The sequence below is a fragment of the Anabas testudineus genome, chromosome 8 (assembly GCF_900324465.2).
Source record: "Anabas testudineus chromosome 8, fAnaTes1.2, whole genome shotgun sequence".
Taxonomy (NCBI): Eukaryota; Metazoa; Chordata; class Actinopteri; order Anabantiformes; family Anabantidae; genus Anabas; species Anabas testudineus.
In genome coordinates, this window is record NC_046617.1 from 13,413,636 (window position 1) to 13,440,611 (window position 26,976).

General features: G+C 39.7%; 2 protein-coding genes and 1 non-coding gene across 6 annotated transcripts; all 3 read right to left on the minus strand.

Moving 5' to 3' along the window:
* Nucleotides 1-1,818: 1,818 nt before the first annotated feature.
* On the minus strand, nt 1,819-12,192 carry ccnf (cyclin F). 2 transcript variants are annotated; one of them, XM_026345015.1, is made up of 17 exons: nt 11,174-12,192; nt 10,202-10,353; nt 9,931-10,037; nt 9,772-9,839; nt 9,371-9,567; nt 9,054-9,107; nt 8,625-8,729; nt 8,326-8,403; nt 7,748-7,902; nt 7,232-7,396; nt 6,896-7,019; nt 6,601-6,781; nt 6,342-6,429; nt 5,478-5,577; nt 5,204-5,334; nt 4,033-4,211; nt 1,819-3,753 (listed from the first exon to the last, which is right to left on the minus strand). In XM_026345015.1, exons 1-17 carry the CDS (start codon nt 11,184-11,186, stop codon nt 3,299-3,301), a joined length of 2,352 nt encoding a protein of 783 aa, XP_026200800.1. In that variant the 5' UTR covers nt 11,187-12,192; the 3' UTR covers nt 1,819-3,298. The 2 variants fall into 2 exon arrangements, with proteins under 2 accessions (XP_026200800.1, XP_026200789.1); XM_026345004.1 differs by having other exon boundaries at nt 10,202-10,356.
* A 2,331-nt stretch (nt 12,193-14,523) lies between these two features.
* LOC113152069 (tubulin epsilon and delta complex protein 2) lies at nt 14,524-26,775 on the minus strand. 3 transcript variants are annotated; one of them, XM_026345048.1, is made up of 10 exons: nt 26,244-26,775; nt 24,915-24,973; nt 23,979-24,570; nt 23,807-23,860; nt 23,636-23,714; nt 23,261-23,405; nt 22,850-22,945; nt 21,854-22,047; nt 21,544-21,710; nt 14,524-18,102 (listed from the first exon to the last, which is right to left on the minus strand). In XM_026345048.1, exons 1-9 carry the CDS (start codon nt 26,345-26,347, stop codon nt 21,561-21,563), a joined length of 1,473 nt encoding a protein of 490 aa, XP_026200833.1. In that variant the 5' UTR covers nt 26,348-26,775; the 3' UTR covers nt 14,524-18,102; nt 21,544-21,560. The 3 variants fall into 3 exon arrangements, with proteins under 3 accessions (XP_026200833.1, XP_026200823.1, XP_026200814.1); XM_026345038.1 differs by lacking the exon at nt 14,524-18,102 and adding an exon at nt 19,461-20,816; XM_026345029.1 differs by lacking the exon at nt 14,524-18,102 and having other exon boundaries at nt 21,265-21,710.
* On the minus strand, nt 25,900-25,973 carry trnat-agu. The gene has a single exon. It is a non-coding gene; the product is annotated as a tRNA-Thr (tRNA).
* Nucleotides 26,776-26,976: the final 201 nt, after the last annotated feature.

Consider the following 26,976-nt stretch of genomic DNA (forward strand, 5'->3'; position numbering starts at 1 on the left):
GGGGGCTCAAACTAGTTTGTTTCACCATGAATGTCTCCAGAAAACAAATGTAGGGATGCTGTGTGAGGTGTAAATAAAAACAGAAATTGATTTGAAATCATTTAAAACCTATATTTGATTGAAAGTAGTGCAAAGACAACACATTAAAGGGACAAGGCCAAACACCAGACCTCTGGGGTCCTGATCTTTGGGCCCCTCAGGCTGCACAACCTCAAAATGAGCAGCATGTGTTCAAGAAACACCTCCAAACCCCCCCCCTGTTAGCAGACACGGGTAGTCACTGCATCCACAAACGCAAATTAAATTCTACCATGCAAGGAAAAGAACATACGTAAACAAGATCCTGAAAGTGCTCGCAGCCTTCTGTGAGTCTGAGCCAGAGAGTGCATCATTTAGTGTAAGATGGACTGAGGCCAAGTGGAAAACAATGCCAGATCACATTCTGCACATATTGAAACAGCACGGCTCCCTAGTTAGAGAGTCTGGTAATAAACTGTTCTTACTGCAGTCCAGCGTGGTCACCCCTTACAGTATGAAGTAGAATGAAGATAAACAAGTATGTAGTATGAAGAAAAGTGTGACACAGGAAACCCCCCCTAAACTGAAATCCTATATCAAACAAGAGCGGAAGAAAAATGTTCATAGGTAAAGATAAATTAGTTAAAAGTATACGAGACCTGGACCACATGTGTGATTGATGTAAGCCATTCCCAGGAACATTTGTGCACATGCTTTGGAAATGTTCAAAATGATCCAGCTTCTGGGATCTGGTTTTTGAGACCCTCTTAGACTTTCTGATGAATTGAGCTTTTCCCCTCATTGGGATAACATGAACATTTGTCAAACTGATGCAACAGTTTTTAGCTTACTGCTGGAAGGCTTATCTTATCTATGTGGAAGGACTCTTCACCTCCAGCATGTGTATTATGTACATTTTGAGAAGATCCTCTGCTCTATGAAATTATCTACAAAGAGCTTTACAGACACGTGGCAACCATTTCACCCTCTTGTGCAAAATACTGCACCTAATGCACTAATATAATAACTCCTGCACTTATTTGTCTGTTAACACAACTTCTTACATTTTGCATTGCGTAGCTCCAGTTTGTAACATGATTTTTTTTTATTTATATTCTGAATTATGTTCTTTTCCCTTAGTTACAGGTATAATACAATGATATCATCAGACATGGCAGGTAGATTAAACTTTATATATAAAACTGGTACAGAGTCCCTTTAATACCAGTGTTGAACCTACCACAAGGCACACTTAAAACCTGCTACACAAAATTCCAATATTAAGCAGCCGTCCACCAGGTTTTACAGTTAAAAAATAAAGAATTGGGGTTTTCTTCTTCTCACTGCCAGGAAAACTTACAACATGACACAACATTAGATCTTAATTATAGGCAAATGATATCAGGTTTTATAAATTGCTTTGCTGTTTTGAGATTATAAGCAGGAATTTCCAATGCAACATAACTTTAACCCTAAAAACATATTGTTGGCTCAGCCACTTGAATATATTAGGCTTACGGAGACAACTTGAACTCAGTGTTTCAGTCTCCAAGTCTCCCGTAAGCACAAACAGACTTATCTTATCTAAAGTGAGCTTTTAACCAGCCAATTTATTTTCTCCAAGAAACATGACGTTTATTGTTTCTATTGAAGAAAAACAGCTTGGTTTGGAAAAGAATAATACAGCTCACACATTACTAAACTCCTTCTTGAGTAATAAGTGAGCAACATTTATCGCAAAATCACTGTTTGCAATGTTGGGTTAGGCATAAAAAAAAAAAAGAAACCTCCATGATGCCTTTTTTTATTTGAACTTAACATGAGCATTACACATTCACATCACAGGTCTATTTAGAAAAAACCATACTGTAGAAAAACAGAAGTTTAAAAAATAAAACTGGAATGAAGCAAAAACAATTTCAAGTAATAGTGGCCTATTCTTTGTCTTTTCTCATTTATACATATAGTACTATGTACATGTTTAAAACACAGGAGATAACCAGTCTAGAGTAACAGTTTAAAATGTATTTACAGTCAGTCACAAACATCTTGACATTGTATACTTTGTCCTGAATGAGGCATACAGTACTTTTAATACCCCATCAAGTAATCATTTGCCTTTAGTGTCTGAACTTCCATTTCTCCTTTTGGGAGGCAAAACAATGAAAACCACTCAAAATACTTTAGTATTGATTGTTCAAGCATTGAAATTGTCATATTTCACTGAATTGCGCTCCTTCTGTGATGATAAAAGTGCTAGACCTAATTTAAATGTGTGGAAAAAGTGAGTAAAGTACAACTCACTAGAGTTAATGTTGCACTGGTTGCCACCTTTCATGTGAGCTGAATACACCTGGATGATAAGCTGAGATTTGTACAATACTCATCCTGCTGGCTTATTCTTAATGCAGTTAAAAGCACACCTTAGAGCATATAGTGTGTCAATATCACCAACAGTTAACATGTTAACACCTATCTGGTGTTACTGGTGGGATTAGTGTGCTACAGGTCTTTCCAGTAATACTGATCAGAAATATTTATCAGCAAAACTGGTATATATGCACAGGACTATAGAAGATGCAGACTACTAAAAGACTAATTTCACAGCTCTGTTTCTTTTTAGCAGATGAAAACACAACTTACATCACCACAGTACCTTTGGCAAACACATGTAGAACTTAGGAAAAATTCATACAATCATATTTTTTAGGCTTCAAATGCTGACATTTTTCACCAGCTAGATAACAGGTATCAAATATATTCACAACATACAAAGAGATTCTTGTACAGACAGTGCATATCAGATACTATATAACCAAAACTATAACAACATGACAGCTATAGTTTTTTAAACTGCAGACCTTTTTCCTGAAACCGCCCATGAGGTTTGATTTTGCAACTATCTAATGAGATCTGAGATAGGTTGTTGTAGAAGGCTGTAAAACAAAACAGAAATGGCAAACAATGTAATAGGGTCCTGAGGAAAGTCAAGTCATGTTCCAGTGGTTTCAGAGCTGACTGTGAGTCTAGGTTCAGGTAGGTATTTGACTGTGCCATGCTTGTAAACATGTAAGGAGGGGGAAAGAGTTTCTAGGTATTTAATTTGTATATTTGTTTTCCCTTACTTGTCTTAAAGCTTGAAGTTTCTTGATCTTCTGGCAGCTGATGGACCAGTACGGAGTGATAGGAGTGAGAAAGAAGAGACCCGAAAGAAAGTGCTGAAAGATAATGACTGACCAAGTGGTGTGTGAACAGCCTGGGGCCATTAAATAGTCACTGTCTATAGGCTCAGAAACCCCACATTAACAGAATACTCATTTCCTTCCTCATCCTCCTCTTCTCTTTCCACCTCACCTCCACTATGAGCTGCTGAGTTCTTTCTCTTCACTTGTTTGCTGGAGGTGCCCCGAGGCCTCTGCATGGGCACCAGAAGACGGAAGCCTGGCTGCGCATTAGCAGAAGCTGCACCTAAATTTGCGGCAAAGGGCTTGAATGTGCAAGGCATGAGGGAGGAGGAAGAGCATGTGGATGAGGGGCTCTGGACACTCTGGACGGAGGAGTATCCTGAACTGTGAATGTCTGTAGAGAAGGAAGGGGATTCCTGGCCTTGGTGATCCATGTTCACGTCCCTTTCTGTTTCACAGAAGCTGTCGTCATCACTGGATAAGGCTCGGCAGTGCTCAAGTCCTTTGTCCGCATCAGTCAGCACATTAAGTTTGATGGACATCATTGAAGCTATTAAAAAAAGAAGATGGTGTCAGTTTATAACCGCAAATCGTTAAAAGTTCATAGAACTATCCATTCACATTTGTCCATAATAATTAATAATAAGATTATGCTGAATCTTGCAACTGCTGAGTCACATAATGTCCTACTGGAAGACCGACTCATGAATTATTTTACTCCACATATACTGTAGATTAGCTCATTTACATGCTTTACAGGAAAGCTCTAGTAAATTACACTGGAATAATTATGCCAAACAGTTTTTCGTCTTTGCTCCTTAACACTCACAATCGGCATCTTTCTCTCCCTCGCTCTCTTCCTCCTGGTCTCCCTCGTAACCAGAAAAGGAAGTATCCAAGCTCCAGTCCAGGATGTCTCCCACCAGTGTCTCCTCCTGATTGGACAGCTCTGCCGTGGGGGTTGCCACAAAACTGGCTCTATGGGCCTGCATGTTGTCATCGCGTCGCCTTGGGAGAAAGTGGACAAACAGTACGTTACAGTGAGTCACTGGTGCGTCTCACAGATGGCACAAAACAAACACCTTCTGGACAAAACGCTCACAAATTCCAAACAGCACAGGAGACATGGGAAAGATAAGGACTGCTAAATGGGCAGGAAGAAAAAATGATCACTTCACAGTCGGTTATTGAGTCGTTTCTCATAACTGAAGTTTTCTTGCATGATTTTCTAATTCTGTCGCAAAGTCAATTTTAATACAAAGATTCATGTATAATATATATTAAGTGCACTGAGCATTAAGCATTAAATCTACCTGCTTGGAAATGTCTTATGATGCTTCTCTGACATTTGTGTAATGGATTTTATTACTTTGAGCATTCTGTCACTGTTGTTATTATTAAGTGGGGTTTTCCAACATTTTGGAGGTAAATTAGAGATAGTAGATGTTCTTCACTACTAGTTATTAATAATTTGTAATTAGTTCACTCAATATTGAGTATTAAATTTGGATTTCAAACAATAACTATAATCATAAACAGCTGTAAAATCATTCTATTGTGGAAATTATGAGGGCACTACACAGTAGATATATTGTGCATTCGGACATTTAATTGGCAGACAGTAAATGTAGTGTACTGTATAGCAAATAGGAAGTAGACACAGGCAATACACTACAGCTGTCTGATCACATCACCGAAATCTAATTTATATCAGATACTGCAGAAGAGAACTTTTATTATTGTTATATTTTTGAGAATAAGATCTTACTGTATGCAAACTAAAATGATTTAGATCAGAAGGCAATGCAAGTCCAGTAAGCTCTGGAGTGCTCAGAGTGAGATTATGTAATTAAAATTTAATGGGCCCATAAAATTGCTAAGAGGACAGCGGATTTAAATTTAGCATAGCTGTGCATCAGGGTATAATATTTTTAATCCATTTACAAAGTTCAGTTCTGAAGTGTTATAAAAGGGAACCTGTCTGTTAGTAACTGGCTTACCGCTTGCTGGTGCTGGATGGAGAGGCAAGGAAGGCGCGAATATCTGGTTGACCAGTGGGACTAGGAGGCTCCATCTGAGGCTCCACCTCCGGAATCTCCAAGATTTGACACAGCTCTTTAAAATCCATTATCTTGTGGGGGTCATAAAAAAATAAATAAATACATTTTTTTTAAAAAATCAATGACCATTAATAGAGAGAGTCTGTTTTGTAACTTAAAAATGTTTTTGTTTTAAACCTACTAGGCAAAAGTGAGAACAAAAACAATGAAGCACCTTTTCTTTGCTGATATGCTGGTAGGCCTCATCCTCAAACCGCTGCTTAACTCCAGTGAGAGACACATGTCTGTAATCTTTGGGGACATCTTGACTAAAACTGAGGAGAGAGAGAGATAGAAACAAACAGAAGAATGAGTCAGATCCACTTCCTGCGTCCCTTTAATCATCTCTGGGGGACAAATCTCGTTACTTGTCCATTTAAGAATTACAGTTTGTCGATACAATGCTCACCTATCAAAGAGGCTCACGCTGAGGCACGTTTCTGTGACTCAGTTAGTGATTCACTGATGGTAGCAAACACTCACACACAACCATCTAACCCCACATCTACAGCCCCAAAAGCCTTTTACCCTCTTATGACTCAGCAGGTCTCTGGGTTTCACATTTGCTTATAAACCTTAATGGCCATCCATTTTCTTGGGCACCAGATGGTATAAACAATCTTACATATAATCAATGTGGCTATATGAGCATGCTGTAAACAGCCAGACACGTCATGAATCAATTGTTATTATCTATTATCATGGAGGAAAGCACAGTGAAGCAGTTGTGTGTGTGTGTGTGTGGGCTAATTTACAATAAAGAAGCAAAGAATGGAGAGCAACATTTTCATTGGCATTTTGTATGTTTTTTTTCCCCTCTATCTACAGAATGCATTCTGCAATGCTGTAGTACATTTACATTTACTGTAAATCAATAGATTAATAAACTATTTACCAATCCAGTCTAAAACACACACACACACACACACACACACACACACACACACACACACACACACACACACACACACACACACACACAGACACACACACACACACACACACACACACACACACACACACACAGTAAGAAACTTACCACTTGACATAGAGCACCACAGAAAGGGAGACAAGGTCGTGCTTAGAGAAGCCTGTGTAGTCAACTAACTGACAGGGCCACAGAGGAGCTGCAGAGAGAAGAGCACAGATATAAGTCAAGGTGAAAATAAACTTTACATTCAACTGAACCTATAAATACTACTTGTTTGAAAACGTTATTTGCATTATATGTCAGTTTTAACAGGGTGACACAATGAATCTTTTCATGTGTGTAGATGTACGTCTGTTAGTGTTATTACCATAGTGATGTAGTGCTCGTGTAAGCAGCAGTGCAGCACAGGCAAGTTTGGCAGGTGGTGGTGTGGCAAGAGCAGAGTAGAGCAGTGACAGCTCACAGATGTAGCTGAACAGGTGAGTGGTCCGTCTCTCCAGAGGCAGCAGAGATAGGAGAACGTCCCCGTAGTCTAGCAGTGTGGGGCTCTAAACATATGTGCATAAAATACACACTTTACATTGGCAATGTTTGAATTCCACAAAAGATGTTTTAATATGAAAATGAATTAAGAATGTAATGGAAGGATTGGTTGTGCTCACCCTGATCTTTCCCTCCAGCACTGACACCACCTCTCCCATCATTCGAACCAGGTCCTCATATTTGTAGGTGTTGTCTGTGAGCCAAACAGCTTCACGTATGGTCAGGATTTCTTTACTGATATAACTAAAAAAGGAAATGAGAAAGCCTTGTCATAAAAGTATCAAAAGAAAGTATTTTACAAATGTGTTTATGACAAACATAATAGAAATCCCCAAGAAAAAGACCCAAAATCCTGTAACCTCAAAGATAATTCTCTATAATAACCCTATAACAAGAAAACTATTGCATTCATATTAAGAAAACACATATATATTTAAGAGAAATATGATTCTTACCGTGTACAAACTACCATGCAGGCAATGCCCAATAACTGAAGGCGAGCCTTTGGGACAGAGCGCACAGCTAGGTATCTGTCTACACACCCCACTGTCACATGCAGTGTCAGGCTGGAGAAATCCTTCATAGTTGTCACCTCCACAAGCCAGTCCACCAGGATGTATCTGCAGGGGCAGGAAGAGAGCGAGGCAAGCAGACTTTTAAAATTCTGTGCATAAACATTTATATTATAGTCTAAAATAGCACAGAAAGGAATGTGAAGTAATACAACAACATAGATTAGACTAAAAACTGATTTAAAACAAGTTTTTACATATGCCTGAAAACATCTATGTGATCTAAAGAAAATTGTCTGAAGGATACAGTATGTTCCACATCTTACAGATCAGAACACAGTGACTCATCTCAGTGACTCTGATGGGAATATTTAATTATCTATAAAGATATTATTCACAGACAGACCGTTATCATGCCAGTAACATTATGGTAAAGTTTCTGTTCCTGTCTTAAAGTACCTCATAGTGTCCTTTATGCCACGTCTGAGGATGCTCTGAGCGCAGTGCCGTGATACTGTATTAGTGGAACTGAAGAGCTGGGCCACTAAGTCAGAGCAGGCGTTTGCCTCCAAACCGAGTGGATTCCCACTGCTGCACACTTTGGCCAGAGAGAGCTGTGTAAAGAAAAGTGAATAAAATAGTTAAATACTGTACAACTTTTTAAAATGATTGGGCAGGGCAATCGTTTGATGCTGTAATTACAAAGCTTGTAACTCAGATGACTCATATTTATGACTCAGTGGTGCAAATGGTGCAGCTTGAGCTTTAAGTATGTCAACAACTGTCAAGACCTCCTGACACTTTCCGAGAGAGCCTGAACAAGAACAACTTCAAACTCGACAAATGGAGGCGTGGAAAACATGACAGATGAAAAGCTGTCAAACAAACATGTCACTGTCTTTTGTATTATTACTGTGAGCAACAGTGAAGACTGACGAAGAAAGCCATCACAAGACTGATGATACAGAAGAACACTTGAAATCAATTTGAACATTAATGTAATGGCTCAAGACAAAAATTTGTCTTCAGTCACACACCCGTGCCTCCCAGCATCCCTTGCCAGCATAGTCCCTGAGGGTTCGGACACACTGGAGGTACCTGCCTGGATCTGCCATCTGAAATTTAAACACAGACAAAAAACAATGTCATGCCTGGTCTCATTTGTCAATTGATATATTCACAAAAACTTTTTATCAATTCAATATTATGTCTGGAGATTTAGTTGGCTTCCCCAGACCCTCAGATAGTTTTAGCATATGTTTAACACTATAGACAAACACAATGCATCTGTGTTTGAAAATGAAGAAAAAGAATACTAAATGAAATTCAGACTCACAGCTGCTTTGCGGTTGTGATCCCACAACAAGTAGGAGCTCTGTAGACAACCAGCTTGTGAAGACTGCTCCAGCATATATATGGCCTCTGACTTCCTTTCATCATCCTTGGGAAAAAATAATTTTAAAAACTATATTAACAATATTTCATGACATGATTGACACATCTTACTGATAAAATGCTTAAATGTTTTGTTCCTACACACCAAGTGTGGTCTAACATTGCCTCGTCTAAACATGGAAAACAAACAAAGAAATGTGAGGTAACAGTTGTGTTGTACAAAAAGAGGAGAAAACAACAAGTGTGCCATCTGTGCTGCTAATGACAGCCCCCTGTGACAGCAACACAAAGCTCTACATGTCGAGTACAGGCTAATAGAAACTGCTCTAACCACACCCAGATAATCAGGTTCAGTCCCACTTTCACTCACATCAAAAAGATGCAAAACTCTGGCCAAACAGTGCAATAAGGGCCCCCTCTTCTGCTGTAGAAAAAGAGAAAATTACATTAATGAACACTTATGTAATAATGAATATTTTACTTTCTTCTTCCTTATACAACACTGAATTGTGGTCTAAATTGTTGCTATGAAGATATGCATGTAGTTATAAATGTCATGAAAAGGTTTCTATAAATTACTGTAAAAACAGTTTTTATGTTTTTAAAATGAGAATTTGCTGAATTTTCCATCAAGACAGCTATGAAGGAAAGCATGTCTGCTTGTTGTCTAAATTGGCAAAAACCTACCACATTGTTGTCACACTCAGCCTTGAGACGGTCAAACACTACGGCCTTGCAGCAGCTGCCAGTGGGCGACCATGGTGGACGGATGAACACCCAGATAAAGGGATCTGCCATGGGAGACCGCAGGCTTTCTGCCAGGCTAAAAAAGTGGGAGGCCTTGCGACCACATACATCCGCTCGTCCCTCATCAATCAGCAATGCTAGTGGAGAGAAAGAAGGCAATTGCTTATAGCATTCATCAACAGGATTTTATGTCCCCTATTTTCATTTGACCTTGTTTAAACAAAATTTTAAATTGAACTAAGATGCTCTTTTATACAGAACCTACCAACCTAAGTAACAAACTAAGAGTTTCTATTATCAACAAGCAGCTGAATTAGGAAGTTGTCAGGTGTTGAACTTACGTCCTTCATTGTACAAATAAGCAATCCCAAGCTTCACAGCGGCTTCAAAATTCCCTTTCTCAGCAGCTCTGAAAGGAGAGAGTTTCAACTTGTTTATGTGCGCTTCAAGTAAAACGCACATAAACAAACATCGGTTTTATTTGGCAGAAGTTAAAGTACCTTTCAAAAAGCCATAAGGTGTTGGGAGAGGGCCACGTATCTCTGAAACTGACCCTAGCCCATACACTGGAGTGGTTGTCAACAATGTCCCGCAGCTGGGAGTGAACCTGTAGCAGAAGTGGGGACAATTAGTCCTCAGATGTGAGAGACATCTGACAAACTGAATCAGGTGGTCACAAGATATTAAACCAAAACAAATCTGAAAACACGTGGCACATAGATGCTAGAGGTGGTGTAGTAGTGTTACAGTGTGTACAGTATGTTTACTCACTGCTCTGACAGACAGCAGATCCTCAGCTGAGAGGCACTGGAGCACACACAGGAGGACTTCCTCAGGCAGAGACAGCAAGGTTAGGGCTGGAGTTCGCTTACGGACCCGCTTTCTTGTTGGAACCGAGTAGCATTTCGAACAACGGCAGTGGACTACTGAAAGAAAAAGATATTGCTATTAATATTAATGCAGTAGTAGTAATGCAGTAGTAGTATCAGTAGGGTGGTAGGTTTCAATTATTTTGCATGATTATCACTGTCAGTACAAGAAACAAAACTTTTCATGTGTACAGACAAAATCACCCTGATGAATTTCACATCTAAATAAAAAGCTGGCAAACTAATTCTCACAGTAATGTTAAACACATATTTGCAGTTCATTTCAAGCAGCACAGAGGACATGTTAGCTAGCTAGTAGCCAGGTACACCAAGACGAAGACTAACGTAAGTTGAGGAATCTCCGGGTGGTCTAGGCAAACCCATTGTTTGAGAGCTAAAATGTTTAAATCAATTAAAAGGTTATCACTAGAGGTTTATTAAAATAACCATATAACATTAAGTAATAAAACAGTAAGAAATAACAACTATGTAACGACGGTGAACTGAGACTGGGAGAACTGGTGAGCGCCCAAATTTCCCTCCTCTGGTTCAAACACAACCTTAGTTAAGAGCAGGATTCATGAAGTTTGCTACTATATGTTAGATTTAGACTACAACAAACGAGTATGATACCACGAAGAGACACGTTTTATATAAATACTACGAGCATTAACCTCGTTGAAACTAACGTTGCAGTATCGTTAACTACCAGTATCAACAGAAACCCATGACTACGCTTGTGTTAGCCAACTTCGTGTAGCTTGTTGCAAAATGAAATAACCTCTTCACAAAACAAGTTTTACATTAAGCCATTCCCATATTTCTGGTAGAAAGAGTAAGTCTAAAAGCTAGTTTAAAGAGAAAGGTTACTTACCGCCCGCTTTCATTGCAAGTACAGTGATCTCTCCTCCAACAGCTACTGAAGCCACAGCACTGAGCAGCGATTCAAACGTTGCGGCGATTCTCAACAAATATTAGACAGACACAAATGTACAGACTCCTTCCCAAGAGAACACAATATACAGTGTACCAATACAGTGACTGTATGTGTTGTGGCGTAGCAGTACACTATTATCCTAACTAGTTGTTAGCTAGATCTTAATTCAAATTCAAGCACGCGTCCGCAGAGGTTGGACCCGCCCCACTGCTACTCTAGGACCGCCCGCGCTCACTGTTTAAACGCCATATTCAATCTGATTGGTCGAAAATGTAACCGCCCACATACCACATAATGGATCTTTGATTGGCCAAGGTGAAGAAGCGTTGCGCCGATTGGCTGAAATTTATAAACTGTAAAATATCAGACGCTCATTGGACAACGTCATAGCATTTCGAAGTACGCGCTCGCCTGTTGTTGGGTATGATTGGTTGACCTGATTATGAAGAAAGGGCATAGACCCTCCCATTTACTGTGCATTGTGGGAAATGCAGTTGAACAGAAACCTATGTTTAAAGGTACCTTGTTTAAAGGGACAGGCGCAGTGTGGCAAAGAGATTTAAACAAAATTGTAATATATTGTTAATTGCACCTTAAGATTTTCATACTCTGCCATAAGCTGTAGAGAGGTGTACATCCAAATGACTACACTAATTGTTCATTTAAATTGATTCTGTATTATCTGCTGCCTTCTCTGTTCATCTCCCTATTTTACATGATGGCAGCTTTTTGTTCTAATCATCTGCTTTATGGTTTTGCTTGTTCTTTCCTGTCTTTACATGTTGTGTGTCTTAAAGATTTCTTATGGCTAAATCAATATCTAGCTGCGGGACAACAGCTGAAAATTAGCCTTATGGTTAACACAGGGACATTTACGTATATAGATGCTGATTATAATGCCCTGTCCCGAAAATAAATAAATAAATTGTTAAGGTAATGAATGGCAAATAGGTTAATCAAGAGAGGTCCAAATGTAAGCAAAGGTTAAGCACAAAGAATAAAAACCCTTGCAGACCCTTGCAAATCAGATTATTGGACATCTCATAAACACATGCACACACTTAAAACTTATTAGGCTACATGATCAATACAATGTGACTGAGCATAAATGCGAACAGTAAAGCAACAGTTCAGTCTCTGGCATAGGTTCCTTTGAGGAAATTACACCATGATTAATACCTTTGTCGTGGATCCCCATTGTGAATAAATTGACTACTCTCTTGGATGAATAGTGTCTTCTTGAATGCTGGTCTTTTGAAGAAGGTTACAAAGAAACAGAGTACACTACCTGTAGTAATCATTTGTTCTTTCCAGGCTCTCTATTGATCTGCACATCACTTGCTCACTAAATCTCGTCAGGCTCTACAAGAGCTTAAAGTGAAAAGAAAAATGTTATATAACTTATTTACTTCCACAAGCATAACAATCATTGCAACATCTTGGTGTTAAGAAAATTTCTGCTATTCTCCTCAATGCCAATTGAGACATATTATTCTTGGTTCCTTACATGCTGGAGGTGCTGTATGATCAAATTATCTTGTAGCTGACTGACCTCAGTTGGGGCAGGGGCTGCGACATCCTCAATTGAATGCAATCACTGTTTCCATAGAAACTCTGACCCATTGCTACCATTTTCTTAGTAAAACATAAAGTGACCAGCAAAGGCTACGGAGAAAAAAAACTTGGCCAGTCCATTTAACCTAATTCGAAAATATTCAAGTTAATAAAAATACTGATTATACTTGCAAATACAATTGCAAAGTTTTTCTGCTGTTTAATAACATAATTTGCAGAAAAGGTATGTGGTAAAGACGTTGCCTCACAAAGGAAGTAGAAGACTTTGATCTAAGTACTAGATGAGAGAGCTATAGCTTGACACCTTAGCATTTCAATTCACAGTTCCCCGATAGAGCAAGATACTGATTACTGAAATGCACAGACTTTTAAGATTGAAAGAGTAACAGGAGAAGAAAAATGAAGAGGATATGGGAACTAAATCAGAGGCAGGAAATACTATACGCAATTTATTTTTGCCTCTAATTTGCAGTGTCTCCTGTTTATACTCATCCAAAATTAATCAGTGTTCAGTGTGTATGTGATATTGTTTTGATATTCCAGACAGGGCTCCAAACTCTCTCAAGTTAAAATCCAATAGCTCATCATCACATGTCCTTCTATCAGAATACCTAAATCGAGACAGCATTGTAATTGAATTTTGCTTGGGATTTAATTTGTCAGTCTGGCCAGGCTATGCAATTTTAATCTACACCTGTCTCTAACACAGCCCTAATAATACGCAAAGCAGAAGTGAAATGTAACTCCATCCTACTGCAAATGTATAATTTGGCACCAACAGCAGGCGATGACTAATCAACTAAACAGACAAGATTGTCTTTTGCACAGATGCAATTGTTCAGGAATTTAAATAAAACATTATGAGACATCAGGCCCCATGAAGCCTCAAATCCAGACTTCATGATGTCACATTTTACTACCTATGTGTTTCCGGCCTTAAATTCTAAACTGATGTCAGTTTTGTATTATTCAACGTATGATATAAGCCAAACAACACAGAATGCTTGGGCTTGAAGCCGAGCTCTGGAAGTTGAGAGGCGAATGTGTTGCTCCAATATGGTTTCCTGTAATCTCTGCTGACCCTAGCAATCCAAATGACCACGTTGCCCTGTTGGCTTTCCACCCTTTATCCAGACCTAAACACTTTCCCTCCACACCCACAGCCATTTCCCAGGATACCAATGAATGATAAAATATGTTCATAGCCATCAAATATAAAATTAACTCCTGTTGAACAGAGTGATTTTAACATTATTACTCTCACAGAGTAAGACAGACCTTTATGTTAATAACGTGAATTTAATGAAGAGAGTACTTTGCCTATTTCATTTTTTGCCAGTAGGGGGTGTCATTTATTCTGGTGAATACCAAACAAACTCTTTCAATAACATCCAAAGGATCCCCCGTCTTTAGGTATTTGATCAAGTCGTCCAAATTGGCAGAGTAACGTGTCTATTTACAGCATCAAAGTTTCAGGCTCAGGGGAAGCTCGGGTGGTCTCGCCAACCGAACTCACCTATCAACTCCCCATCTATCCTTTGTAGTTTCAGCCTCGCCCAGAGATTCTTCTAGATCAAGACAGAGCTCATTGCCTAAATTTGTAAAAGTTTCTCCTAGAACATCACAGACCAATATGTTCACATAACATTTATTTAATACAACAATTAAAATTAACATGTAAGTAGAAATATATAGTACAAATATAAAATTGTATATACAGCACCAAATATTTGAGAGCACACAAACACATATATTTTGTGTCACTCAGTGGAGTGACGACCAGCATAGGTAGACAGCATGGCTGTCTTCTAGGTGAGGGATATGTATCCCCCGCAGCAGAGAGAGGTAGATTTTCCCTTTTATGTTTTAGAAGGCAGAAGGGAAATCACTTCACATCTCTAACAAACAAATTCTGGTCACCTGCCACCAATGTTAGTATCAACATACTGGCACAATATAGTTTAAAAGTTAGCAACAACTACGCAACCACAATTTACAAAGGAAATGTGTACTTTGCATGTGAAAATTGCATTGATACACAAGCCAAAACTTAGGGCAGAGTAACAGTGTTGTTTTTTGCTAGCTGTTCCTCACACTCTAGCTCTCTTTGTTTCTCACGATTACTGCCACAAAATGTCTTTTCCCTCAGAAAAACACCACATGTGGCCAAGCAGCACTATCAGAAGCAACAATAACCAAAGACAGGAGTTCTCATCTACAGCTTTTGTGTCTACCTTCTTAAATACTGCACATGACTTTGTCAATAACTGAATATAAACATTGTTCATCATGGTTCATTTCTGTATCTGCAATATGTTGAAACTCCATGAACCCCACCCTTACCCCTCCAAGGAGTTCTGATTAGAGCAAACATTAGCCAGAGTGAAGACATCTGTAGATAGCAGAGACAGACAGAGAAGCGAGACAGCCTGCTATATTGTCATTGTAAGAATCTTATGTAATGTGATACCTACAACTTCTCTCTTGTCTCAATACTCAGACAATAATACTGCACTGAGCTAAAGAATACTCTTGATAATTTAATTTGACATCTATCTAAGGGCATAGAGCATGCAGATATTTGCAAATACAGACTGATATATGCTAGTTCGATTGTAGATAAAGGCTCAGAGAAGACTTACTCTACTCAGATTAACTTGGCATTTTCACTTTTACTGCCAGTCATGCACGGTATTCCCTAAGATTAATACTGCTCTGTTCAGGATGGTCGATCCCAATCTAGTAGCTCCCTACTTCCATATGAAAATCCAAGGAATGACTGTCCAGGTTCTGTTTTTGAGTGTACACCATTACCTCATTATTTCTCCTCTCTTCTCTTCCTTACATTTACTTAACAGAGGTTGGCTAACAATCTGTACACTGACTACAGATTGTGTGAGAAAGGACTGATCATTGCATGTCTATTGAAGCAGGCAGGCAAGTGCAGCCTTGTAACTGGCAGGCTAGTCTTTGGCACTGTGTGTTAACGGCTACCTCTGGATGCATAGAGACATTTAGTCAACAACAAGCGTCACTAATCTGGTTGCCAGAATTGATGCAGCAGTGGTCAGTGATAGTTCTCATGAGTGAAGGAATTTTAGTACTCAGTCGTTTGCACAAAGACAAAAGATCTAGACTCTATACATTCTGTACACTGAAATTCCTCCTGTGATTTGTTTTGTCCATCCCATGTTACACTGAGTGACAGAAATTAGAATGTTTAAGACAAAACTAAAATGCCATTGTGTGTCTCATCCTGTGAGACCACCAACTAACAGAAAGCACCTATTCAAAGATGTGGAGCTGAGTGCAGAGAAGGCATAGCAAAGGGAAACCCCAGAGTTACTAAGAATACAAACCTAAGCCGGTATCCACTAGAACAGCCTTGTTCCCTATTTTCATTCGGACAAAAGGATTTGCCACTCACTCTCGGTCAATATTCTTTCCACTATGAGAGGGAAAATAAGCAACTTTCTTTGGCACAGAGTGATAAACACAAATGTCTGAAGACTATATGGATTATATTTAGTTGTATTTGTGTGTAATGTAACAAAAGATTGTACACACGTCCTCCTCACAAATGGGCAAATGATTGGGATCAAGTCAAAACTGGTGATGTAGAATGGAGGAAGGCATATAGGATGGATGAGGAGAGTCTTGTTGGGGTGAAGAGAGAGAGAGAACAAGGGGGAAAATTCTCTGGAGTTCAGATGGAAATGGGGCCGTGCAACAGAGCCTTTTTCCATGAGTGCTTGCTCAAGGCACCAAGCGGGAGGGGCCATAGGGGAGCAGGATCAGTCAAAGTGTCCCCACAGTGGCATGTTCCCTCAGGCAGTGTCCTTCAATAATCCTGGCCTGTTGTGTGGAGTTGGGGTGCCCAGCATAGATGCAAGGCAGGCATAAATGCTTGCACACTGAGAGGAGGGCAATCAGTCAGTCAGAAAGTCAGTACCCCACTGCTTTGTTATATGAAGCTGGAGCTACAAAAGGCCTTCTAGATTATGTTGCTTTATGAAAAGTTTCTCTTGCTTGACACTGGCATGGTCATATGTGCAAATTTTCTTTAACGTCCAAAGTCCAACAGTCTTTAGGTTCATCAGCAGATCCGCTGCTCTCGCAAGCTCATCATCCACACAGATGCCACTAAGATCCTGCTGGACTCAAGTTCCACTCTCTCATTGCGTAAAAAAGCCCCCAACACATTGCTGCGGTGTCACAGGACGAGTGAATGACGCTGGCTGCTGACGTGGGTGCGCTGCTCTTTCAGTTGGGTGTCGGGTTGCCCTCTTTGGCCCACTTCTGGCCTCTTGGAGAGTCACCTGTCCTGGCAAGAAGAATGCTGTGACTGACGTGTCTAGTGACGCTAGCATTGACTTCAACAGCAGCTCTACATAGCGTGTTAGGTGTCTGTGCAAGCTTCCACTATGACTGCCAGGGCATATGTGAGTAGGAACTGTGAGGGCAATGAAACCGTGCAGGTAAATATGCATGCAGTGTGCAATGCATATTTGTGTGTGTCTCCTCTGAGGTTGTTTTGACACTGGACACTAGCTGGTGGGGTATGTGAGGCATTGGTGATCCCTCCTTGCTAATGCAAAATAGTCCAGACCTACAGATTACACAGATCATGTCTGTCCTTCCATTCTGTATGATTTCTCAACCCATGATCTCTCCAGTTTGAGCTGAGCCAAACGCTGTAATAAACAATAGAGGCCATTTGTCACTGTGAGGAGGTAAAGTAAAAGATTCTTTAGCCAACTCTTGAGTTCTCAGACATGGGTATGTCTCTGCATTAAAATTCCTTCAACTGTTTTCCCTCTGTGCTTCACAGGGGACATTGCTCAGAGGTGAATGAACCTCCCTCTTTCTTTTTCCTTCTCTTCTTTTTGTGGACAGTCCAACAGGCTGTGGCCATCAACATTAGCAAAAGACCCATGACAAGCAACACCACTGACACCACTTTAGTCTGAGGCAGGTCATTATAGGTGTAAGTCACACCCGTTCCTGCTACACCAATCACCAAGGAGATGATTCCAAACGGAAAGATGCAGCGGTACCAGGATTTCTCCATGCCTCCAGTGGCCTGAGACAGGCGCTCCAGAGAGGAGAGCACTTCAGGAACTTTGGCACCACCAGCATCCAGCGACTGGCCCTCCTGCCCTGAGTTGTCCTGGGACTGAGGTGGGCAAGCCAAGTGGCCCGATGTACAGCCCATCCTGATGGTGTGGACCGGTTCCTGACACCAGGCTGCAGTGTTGTTGGCTTGAATTCCTTTTGTAGTCAGCTCTGGTCTGGAGAAGGAGAAATAAATAGAAAAAGGAAAAAAGGTCTACAGGAGACCAGTGAAATGATCGGAGAAGGAATAGCTGGACCGTGTCAGATGAAGGCTTGTGAGTCAGCGCTGAAATCCACTCACACTCCCTTCTCTCCCTTCCTGTTTGGCTGTTTCTCTGTACACTGCCCGCTTGCTCTCTGGCAGCACATTGTACACTCTGCTGAACATACTGACGAGAAATATATAAGGGACTATGGGGAGGGGAGGGGCTGGGAAGAAAGTGGGGACGTCCAAGTGCTCTGATTGGTCTTCTTTTGTATGACGTCAAACATGAAAGTAGGGAGAATAGGGGTTGATGAAGCACGGAAAGGGGGAGGGGAGAAGAGTTAACCGCTCCTCTCTTATTCATCTTCCCATCACTACTTCTCAATTGCATTTTTTTTTTATTTTCCTCTAGTATAAAAGCAGCAAAAACAGAAACATACTGCCAACTAGAAATCAGAGGAGAGAGGGGAATTCCTCATCATCTCAAATTAGAAAGCTACTGCTTCCAAGTAGTTGATGGGTGAAAGGGGCATCTCACTCCTCAATATTGAAAAGCCACAGATGTGCCACCTCATACAGCAATTTTACAGTAATGGTGCAGCTATTGCACACCATGGCTCCTGTACAGTCATCAATATTGAACAGAAATCCTACAGCCACCCACACAATCCTTTTATTTGAAAGCAGACACCTGCACATACAGATTTGTAGGACATTGAATATACAGTTCCTCTATAATCAAAGTGCAAATACTGAGCATGCCCACACGTGATAGAAACACACTCACAAACACAGGCAGCCCCCACTCATTTTCCACCCACACATAGAAAAGATGCCAGCCCTTTCTGAATCAAAGACAACCTAGGAGTATTTAATCCCCTAGTGACTGTCTTCCATGAAAATAAAATGTAGTCTTCTCCTAAACTGGCCAATCTTACTCTTTAACATCTGAAAAGCTATGTCAGGGAAGGAAAATGTCAAAGGTTTTATCTTTCACCATTACTGGGTGCATTGTGGCCAACTTAATGTAAACCGAAAACTGTGAACTTCAAAGTGATTATGGTAATTCGATACTGAAAGGTTTTCATGTTTAAATGTAACAACACCGACAAATTACAGAGGAAACAAACCGATGCCTCACATGTACTCAATGTTGTGATGAGAAAACAGACCTCTTTGATATGCATGAAAGCTATATCGCCAAAGTGACCTATAACTTCATTATAGGTCTAAAATGTCAATATTCAAAATTATTGAATGAATAATAATAATAATAATAATAATAATAATAATAATAATAATATGAATTATCTCTATGCAACCATAAAATACCAGTCTGGCTTCAGCTTAGCAACAGGTTTTTTTACACATGATTAGATCAGTGGATTCCTGCTCTCGAGTGCCCGCAAGGCACACATTATCAGAATAATAGACACCTAATATTCTCAAATAAATGTCAATCATGCATCTGGCTGCACAAGGCAACTGTTACTTAGATAAAAGACTGTTGTCTTTGCCTTGAAATAAAAGACCAGCTTAGACCAGTTAAACTGTCAGGTAAATCAAATAATAAACCATAATGGAGCATACTTGATGATCATACTGACTTATTTATCTCTGCTTTAGCTTATTCAGCAAAAGAGCTGCAGATGAACCAAAACGAAGTAAACAAGGGTGAGTGAGAAATGTTTGTGAGGGGCGGGGCTCCAAGAGAAAAGAGACGTTTAAGAGCAATAGAAGGAGAGAAGTGGATTCTTGGTAGCTCTGTTCGGTTTCTGTGGATTTGTACTCCTGTGTTGCAATGCACTAAGGCTGAAAAACAGTTCAAACAAAAAGGGTAAAAAAAAAAAAAAAAGTTAACAAGTAAGAAGGAATGTGTATCACAAAAAAACTACTCAACTCAACCTCTCTTTGTGTATGTGAGGCATATAGCAGTACAGAAATTGGAAAGAAAATGAAAATTCATCTATGGAAAGTAAAACTGTTTTGGATTTTCCACTATGTAACAAAAAGAAGCGTGAGAAGTATGGGACAAAGGCGTGAGACATGGGTAACCTGGGCAAGGCCAGGCCATGCTGGTGGGGGTGGAAAAGCACTGCCGGTGACAGCCAGAGCCAGGCAGCAGCTGACGTATGCGGGTCACAGGAAGGCTGAGTTGCGTAGGCACCACTCCCACAGGGACCTGTGTTGTGTTGACGTGAGCTCAAAGATGCTTCCCTCCTTTACTCTGTTCACACAGACTGTTCCAAGACTGTATGGGTGGACCGGAGTCTTGCAGTACACTGCTGCAGTCCCATACAGATGACTTGGCTGCAATCCATGAGTGGTGAGACACATAGTGCTAGAACAGAGGGCGCCTTGCAAATATGCAAGTGCTACATTTCAGGAGAATTTGAATTACTGCACTCCTGACACAGGCAATGTGAGGCTGAAATAGTTGTCTACCTTATGTAATTTTTTTTATTTCTATCCTTGGGGAAACATGCCATTTCAAGCTTGCAGCATACAGGGAGACAGATCCCCAGGCGCAGTCTTTGTGACTCAGCCAGCTTTGGGGGTGCATGTCCCTGTGTTTGTGTGTACACGAGGGTTGGTGCAGCACAGCTTAAACACCCACGTCCTGCTGCGTGAACCCAGCGCCACCTGTTGTCCAGTCTGGCACAGCCCATGGCATCTACACGTCATCTGTGGATACAAACCTTTTAGGCCCCTCCAACCCTTTTCCATCTTTTTGTGTTAAGCTCTATCACAATTGACAAATTCCTCAGCTCACAGAAACATGGTATGGGCTTCATATGTGTTCTTTCTAATTGTGATTCATGGATCAAAACCAACTGACAATTTATTGATTGAATCTGAAGCAGCAGTAATAATTGTGCCATTATTTAAGTTAGCATAAGGCACCTGATGGTCTGTCCTGTGGTAACACATCTGTGACCTGAGTGCCACCTACTGGTACTGGCAGAGTTGCAAAACTAAGAGTTTCCATTAGATAGAATTTCCGGTATTGGTTGTTATGTAGTATCATTCTACGACAACGATTTTGGATAACAAACAATTTCACATGAAAATAAAATTAAGCCATTAGGAAAACATAACTTAAAATTCCAATTGGAATAAGGAAAATCCAGAAATGTGGCAAAATACAGTTAATATCTTATAACAGTCTATTTATTATGTGTTGTTTTTTTTGTTTTTAAACAGAATAGTGTCACAGCACACTAACAAAAGATGTGTCACAATAAAAATTTACTTTTGTGATTCAAGTACAAATACACAGTTTCCACATATATTACAGTGTATGAGTGGTGTAATTGAACTATAATAGATGTTGCATGGAACTGTGTTATACTGAGAGATGTTTATGATATTTTATTTCTATTACATATGTGAATAGGGGAGGACAGAGCACCTCTATACATCCTGTGGTCAATCAAGTTCAGAGTCCAGGACTGTGGAAGGGAAACATTCACCTCCTTCACCCAACAGGGAGTACACATCTCTCAGGACACTGGGTTCAGGACATCCAGGCCCAGGTAACACACACGAGAGCAGAGGGGACAGAGTGTCCAATAAGGCCTATAACATAGAACAAAAGTCTGTCAGCCCATTATGTCTCAGTAGATACTACTACTCAAGAGAACGGTCTCATTAATTAGCATGACTAAATGTATTGATGTCCTTTATTTATTTAACAGGGGGCTTAAGAACACAGTCTTTACCTGCTCAAGGTAAATCTCTTGTAGCAGCAGTGCCACTCGCATTCTCAGATTCTCTAGCTCTCTGAGCTCTGCCTCTGTTGTGTAGGTTATAGTCAGGGGCAAGGGTGCAATCACCTCATCTCCCGTCAGGCCATTTGCCCCAGTGGGGCAAAGACAACCTCCCTCTGGCTTCCATCGATCCCATGCTTCCCACTCTGACGGAAAATAAGGTTATTTTTAGAGTGTGAGCAGGAGCAACCTTACCCAAAAATGTTTTTCTACTCTGCTGCCTCAGCTTTAAATAGCTAAGCCTTTGCCTAGCCACGTCAGGATAGACAACAAAACCACACCATCACATGGAGTGGGGACCTGTTGAAGCTAAGCAAAGAACCAATCTGGCACTTAGGATTCACTGCGGCTCTGTTTTCATTTTCCACAAGGCACGATGGAGAAGCTCCATTACCTCGTTAGCACAATTCATTCATCACAATCATTTTTCAAAATGCTGTTAAAATCCAATAAATGATAAATCCCTCTGGAAAACCCCTACTAAACCTGGGACACGGGATCCTAGATGAGATGCACATGGTCACAATGTCATGGGAGGTGTATGGTCAAAGCAGGAAATAAGAAATTACTGGAAACTTTTTTCTCACACTGGTTTTAGCAACATACTTTTGCTGCACTGGAGCTATAACTGTAAACGTAAACTCCCTCTGTGAAAGTAATACAGTGATCTGAGTGGTGTGAAAGGAAAATGGAAAGTATATCACATACTTATATATGTATCGTTAGATGTAATGGAAATTAAACCATGTAACATACTGTACACACTGAGTAAATTATACCCTGACAGCCAGACATAGTCATTCACAGCTTTCAAACACTCTTCCTAATGCAACACCTCTTCTCCTTGCTCATGAACACCTTCACATAAACAGATCAGGCTATAATTCATGTAGGGGAACAAATACTTTGTGAAAATATAGATGTGTTATGCTGAAGCTGCATTCCTACCTTCTTTCACTTGATCTGCACAGCCCTGGAGCTCAGCTGGTGTCATCTGCAACCTTTCAAGTGTGGCACTACAATCGTACTTGCTGTCCTTTCCACCTATACAGAATTACATAATAAAAATCTAGTTATAATGGCAACATTCTTCCAGAACCACATGGAATTGTTTAGCTTAATTGCACTTTGTTAATCAGTCTCATGACTGCAGTCATTGTATCTGATAGAGTTACAAATAAATCTCAAATTCCCAGTTCAGGGTCTTGAGCATCACTGGCAGAGCAAGTGCTAAGTCTCTGTGCAGTTTCTTCCTAAATTATAATCTTCTCATCCACACACTTTATCCGTCTATGTTATCTCTTCTTACTTGTCTACTGCTTATTTTGTGTGCATGCATAATTGCATTCAGGTTTTTACCCAGCTCTGTGGCCACTTCAGGGATGTGTTTGGCTAGCAGCTCTTTTGTCTGGCAGTGGTGGGTGAGGTCATAGCTTTGATGAGTCAGCCGGTCGACCAGAACCCTGATCTGATCTGGACTACCACATGGCCAATCCTTAGGGAACTAGGAGAGGGTCAAAAATGGTACACCGGATGTTTACATATTTTACTGTAAGTGTTCTATTCACATTTCTATAGAAACATGCTCTGCTAATTTCCCATTTTTGCTTATTCTCAGGAGTCAAGCTATTCTAACTAACTATACTGCCAAGTTCAGCATTACAGAGGATGGAAAAACCAGTCTGACGCTTCCCAGCCTCTCTTGACATGATTCCCTAGAAAAAGGAAGGGTACCATAGCTCTCATTCTCTCCATGAAGTGACTGTTCCCAGGCATAGATTTCCTTTGTAGGGAAATGACTTTATCCCACAACCTGACGATAATGCAAAGAGGTAATATTAGCACCAATGAGAAACTGTGCAATGCAGTATAATATATTAAAAAGATAAGACACATTTTGGCCACCTGTTTTCCTTTGTTCTTAGAGATTTCCATTTTGCTGCCTGCTCAGGTAGTGTCCTAAAAAAATGAAAGCAGAATGATGATAAGAGCACCATAAACATATATTCACTGCTTCCAACTGTGAGAAAGTTACATATAAAATTATTTGAATACTCTAGTTGTTTTAGAAACATACCCATTTTGTTGAGGCACACTGTGAGCCCACTCTCTTATGTGTGAATAAGGCACTGTATCATTGGAAGGACTGGAAGCAGTGTCAGCTTTTTCCAGGTCATCATCACTGTTACTACGCACAGTTGCATTTTTAGACTGTAATGTTGGGATGCGAGTAAGAGAGGCATGGGTTGAACCATCCAACTGGGATTTCCTGGCTGTCTGGTGGTATACAGCTCCAACTGATGAGACTGAATGATTTTGGATTCTGTTTCTATTATTTATGGTTTTGGACTGTCCTGGGTTGTAGCTAGCAGAAGGTCTTGATCCTAGTGTAGATGACCCAGGCCTTTTATGACATTTTCTGTCAAGACTGGCTTTAGATTTAGAGGTAGATCTGATGGTTGTTTGACTCCCCTTATATGGTGCAGAAGACTGGGTTACATCTTTGAAGAGGACACTTGTAGCCCCGGCTTCCTTTTGAGGTCCAGGATGCTTGTTTCTTTTGGGGTCTTTTTCAGAAACTCTTGAAGCAGTGCGGACGTGAAGAGCTTTCTCCAGTGCTCGCTCAAGCAATGCTAAATCTTCTGTCTTCCCGGGTGAGATATTTGTGTCTGAACATAGTAGCATGCAAATATGGTTAAGTTATTTTACTATTGAAGCAAAATCAGTTCAGATAAATTATTTATTTTAAAACACAGACTTGGCTAAAATTGGCAGTATGGAGTTGCTTAGGATCCTACACAATTTATTTCAAAGAATAAAATAAATAGCACAATTAACAAATCACACACAATGTCAAACCTCTCTCATTTGTCTCTGTCACCTATATTAACCAAAAATACTAAAATAAACATTGTTAATAAATTGGCTTTTTTTTTTTGTTATTTTTTTAATAATAATTTAAATTAGCCATTTATCAATGAACATGGAATTGACAAATACTTTTTTTAATTACCTGTTGCAGAATTATCTGCACATTCTGGTTCTTCAGAGCAGGCTTTCAGTTGTGGTGTTCTGTAAAATAAAAACTGAATGTCACTTGTATTAGTTATAAACAAATTGCAAGTTTAAACTATGTATGAGAGTTTATTGTATGAAATATTTTAAGTTTAAAAACTTCCAAATGTTAGTAGATTTTTTTAAGGCCAACTGTGAATATCAATGGGAGTTTAAAAAGCTGCAAAAAGTATTTAATTAGCAGACTGAAATAACATTAATGTGGATACTTGATATATTGTTTTCAAATAAAAAATACCAAAAAGGGAAACTGGTGTTGGTGGAACAAAACAAGACATTTAATTAAATAATTCTTTGCTCTAGAATTTTGTGATGGATATTATTTTATACAAAAAAAGAGACTTGATTAGTGATCTAAAAAATAATTGGCAGAACAATCATTACTGAAATTAATTATATGCAGATCTACTATTCTATTCACACTTTAAACTATCACAATTTCTTGTTACTCATCAGCAAACATTTACACAGATATATTTATAAATTATGTAAAAGTTTAAGGTAGTTTAATTCATTGTGCAGCATGATAACTAAATTAAACATACAACTTGAGCCAGAAACAGAGATGTAGAGTTGCAGTCTTAATACACAGGCAAAGAACATATCTGCCAAGTATCTTGAAAAAACCGTGTGCAAGTAGGTTTTATCTAGAAGAACTGGAACTTACAAATCAAAAGGGTTTTTTTGTTTACTGCACGAGAGGTTAATAAAAACTATTCATGATGGTGTTATACAAAACATCTTCAGTTTTAATGCCTAAAACGTTTAACGAATACTAAATAAAATACCTGCAAATTATTGACCAAAATAATAGGTCTACAAAACGTATATTTTACAATGTGTGCTGATCTTAACATCTGTATTTAACATACCATTTAACTCAAAAACGTAATCTTGCGGCTTTCAGCGGAGAACGACACAAAAGGCACTGCTGGGATTCGAACCCAGGATCTCCTGTTTACTAGACAGGCGCTTTAACCAACTAAGCCACAGCGCCGGGCGACTTCCACTCACACAAACGAAGGTCTTATAGTATAATACATATACTATGGATTAAATATATAATAATATTGAATGCATAGTATTCAAACTGTGAACTTCTCTGGCGAAGTTGCAAGACACGCAACATCATTGAATATGTCATAGAGCATTAACACTAGCCCACACACACTTATAATACTAGGGTAGCAAAAACTGTGGCTAAGAAATCATAAGATTGAACATAAAACTGCGGTGTTGAGTTAATAATCAGATGCACATTACTTACAACGTTTGTAGTATTTCTCTGTAGAGTTGAATACTGTCATTAATCTTGGCTTGCTCGGCTTTGTATGACTTTATAGCTTCCTCTACCACGGACAGCAGGGACATGTTAAAGTCTGGATGTCTCCTTGGGGTGACTTTAACATAACTGTTCCGCAGTGACAACACGTAGGAAACACTTTCAAACTATCGGTTTAAACAATTAATTAACGCTAAAGTTAACATAAGTTCACAGACATAGCAACAGCGTCATTGGGAACGATGGATATTTCGTCGACTGACTTCCTGACAAGTGTTAGCAACGGTACAACGCTAATGCTAACTAGTGCTCGGGTGCTAACCCCGCGAATTCAACATTAACAGATGCGGAAGTCACATTTCCCCGTTTTTGTTGAAAAGAGTCACCTTGGATATTGTGCAAATGCACATCAAGGTACACATCACCATCGCACATGTCCTTCCATCTAATTCCTGAGCTAATTAATGCATCATTTGTACTTTTATAACTAGCTAAAAACTTGGCAGCTTTATTTCCACTAAAGTTGTCTGATCTCGCGAGATTTTGGCTTTGTTCCCTTTAACAGTCTCCACACATCTCGTCCCTAATGATCCTCCACGTTGCCACAACTAGACTGAAACAAAATGGTATAGCTACTATGATTTATTATTTTTACGCTATAAAAACTAGGCAGTGTTATTTCACTGTTACCACCAGAGCAGAGAGAGAAAAAAAATTA

Coding starts and splice junctions, on each gene's coding strand:
- ccnf (XM_026345004.1), bottom strand. Junction 7,903..8,325: donor AGGGATGCTGGGAGGCACGG/GTGTGTGACTGA, acceptor TTCTTTACACAG/CTCTCTCTGGCCAAAGTGTG. Junction 3,754..4,032: donor GGGAGAGAAAGATGCCGATT/GTGAGTGTTAAG, acceptor TTTTTTTAATAG/CTTCAATGATGTCCATCAAA.
- LOC113152069 (XM_026345048.1), bottom strand. CDS start 26,347: ATGTCCCTGCTGTCCGTGGTAGAGGAAGCTATAAAGTCATACAAAGCC. Junction 23,861..23,978: donor AGTGTGCCTCAACAAAATGG/GTATGTTTCTAA, acceptor TCATTTTTTTAG/GACACTACCTGAGCAGGCAG. Junction 23,406..23,635: donor TGGAGAGAATGAGAGCTATG/GTACCCTTCCTT, acceptor ACCCTCTCCTAG/TTCCCTAAGGATTGGCCATG.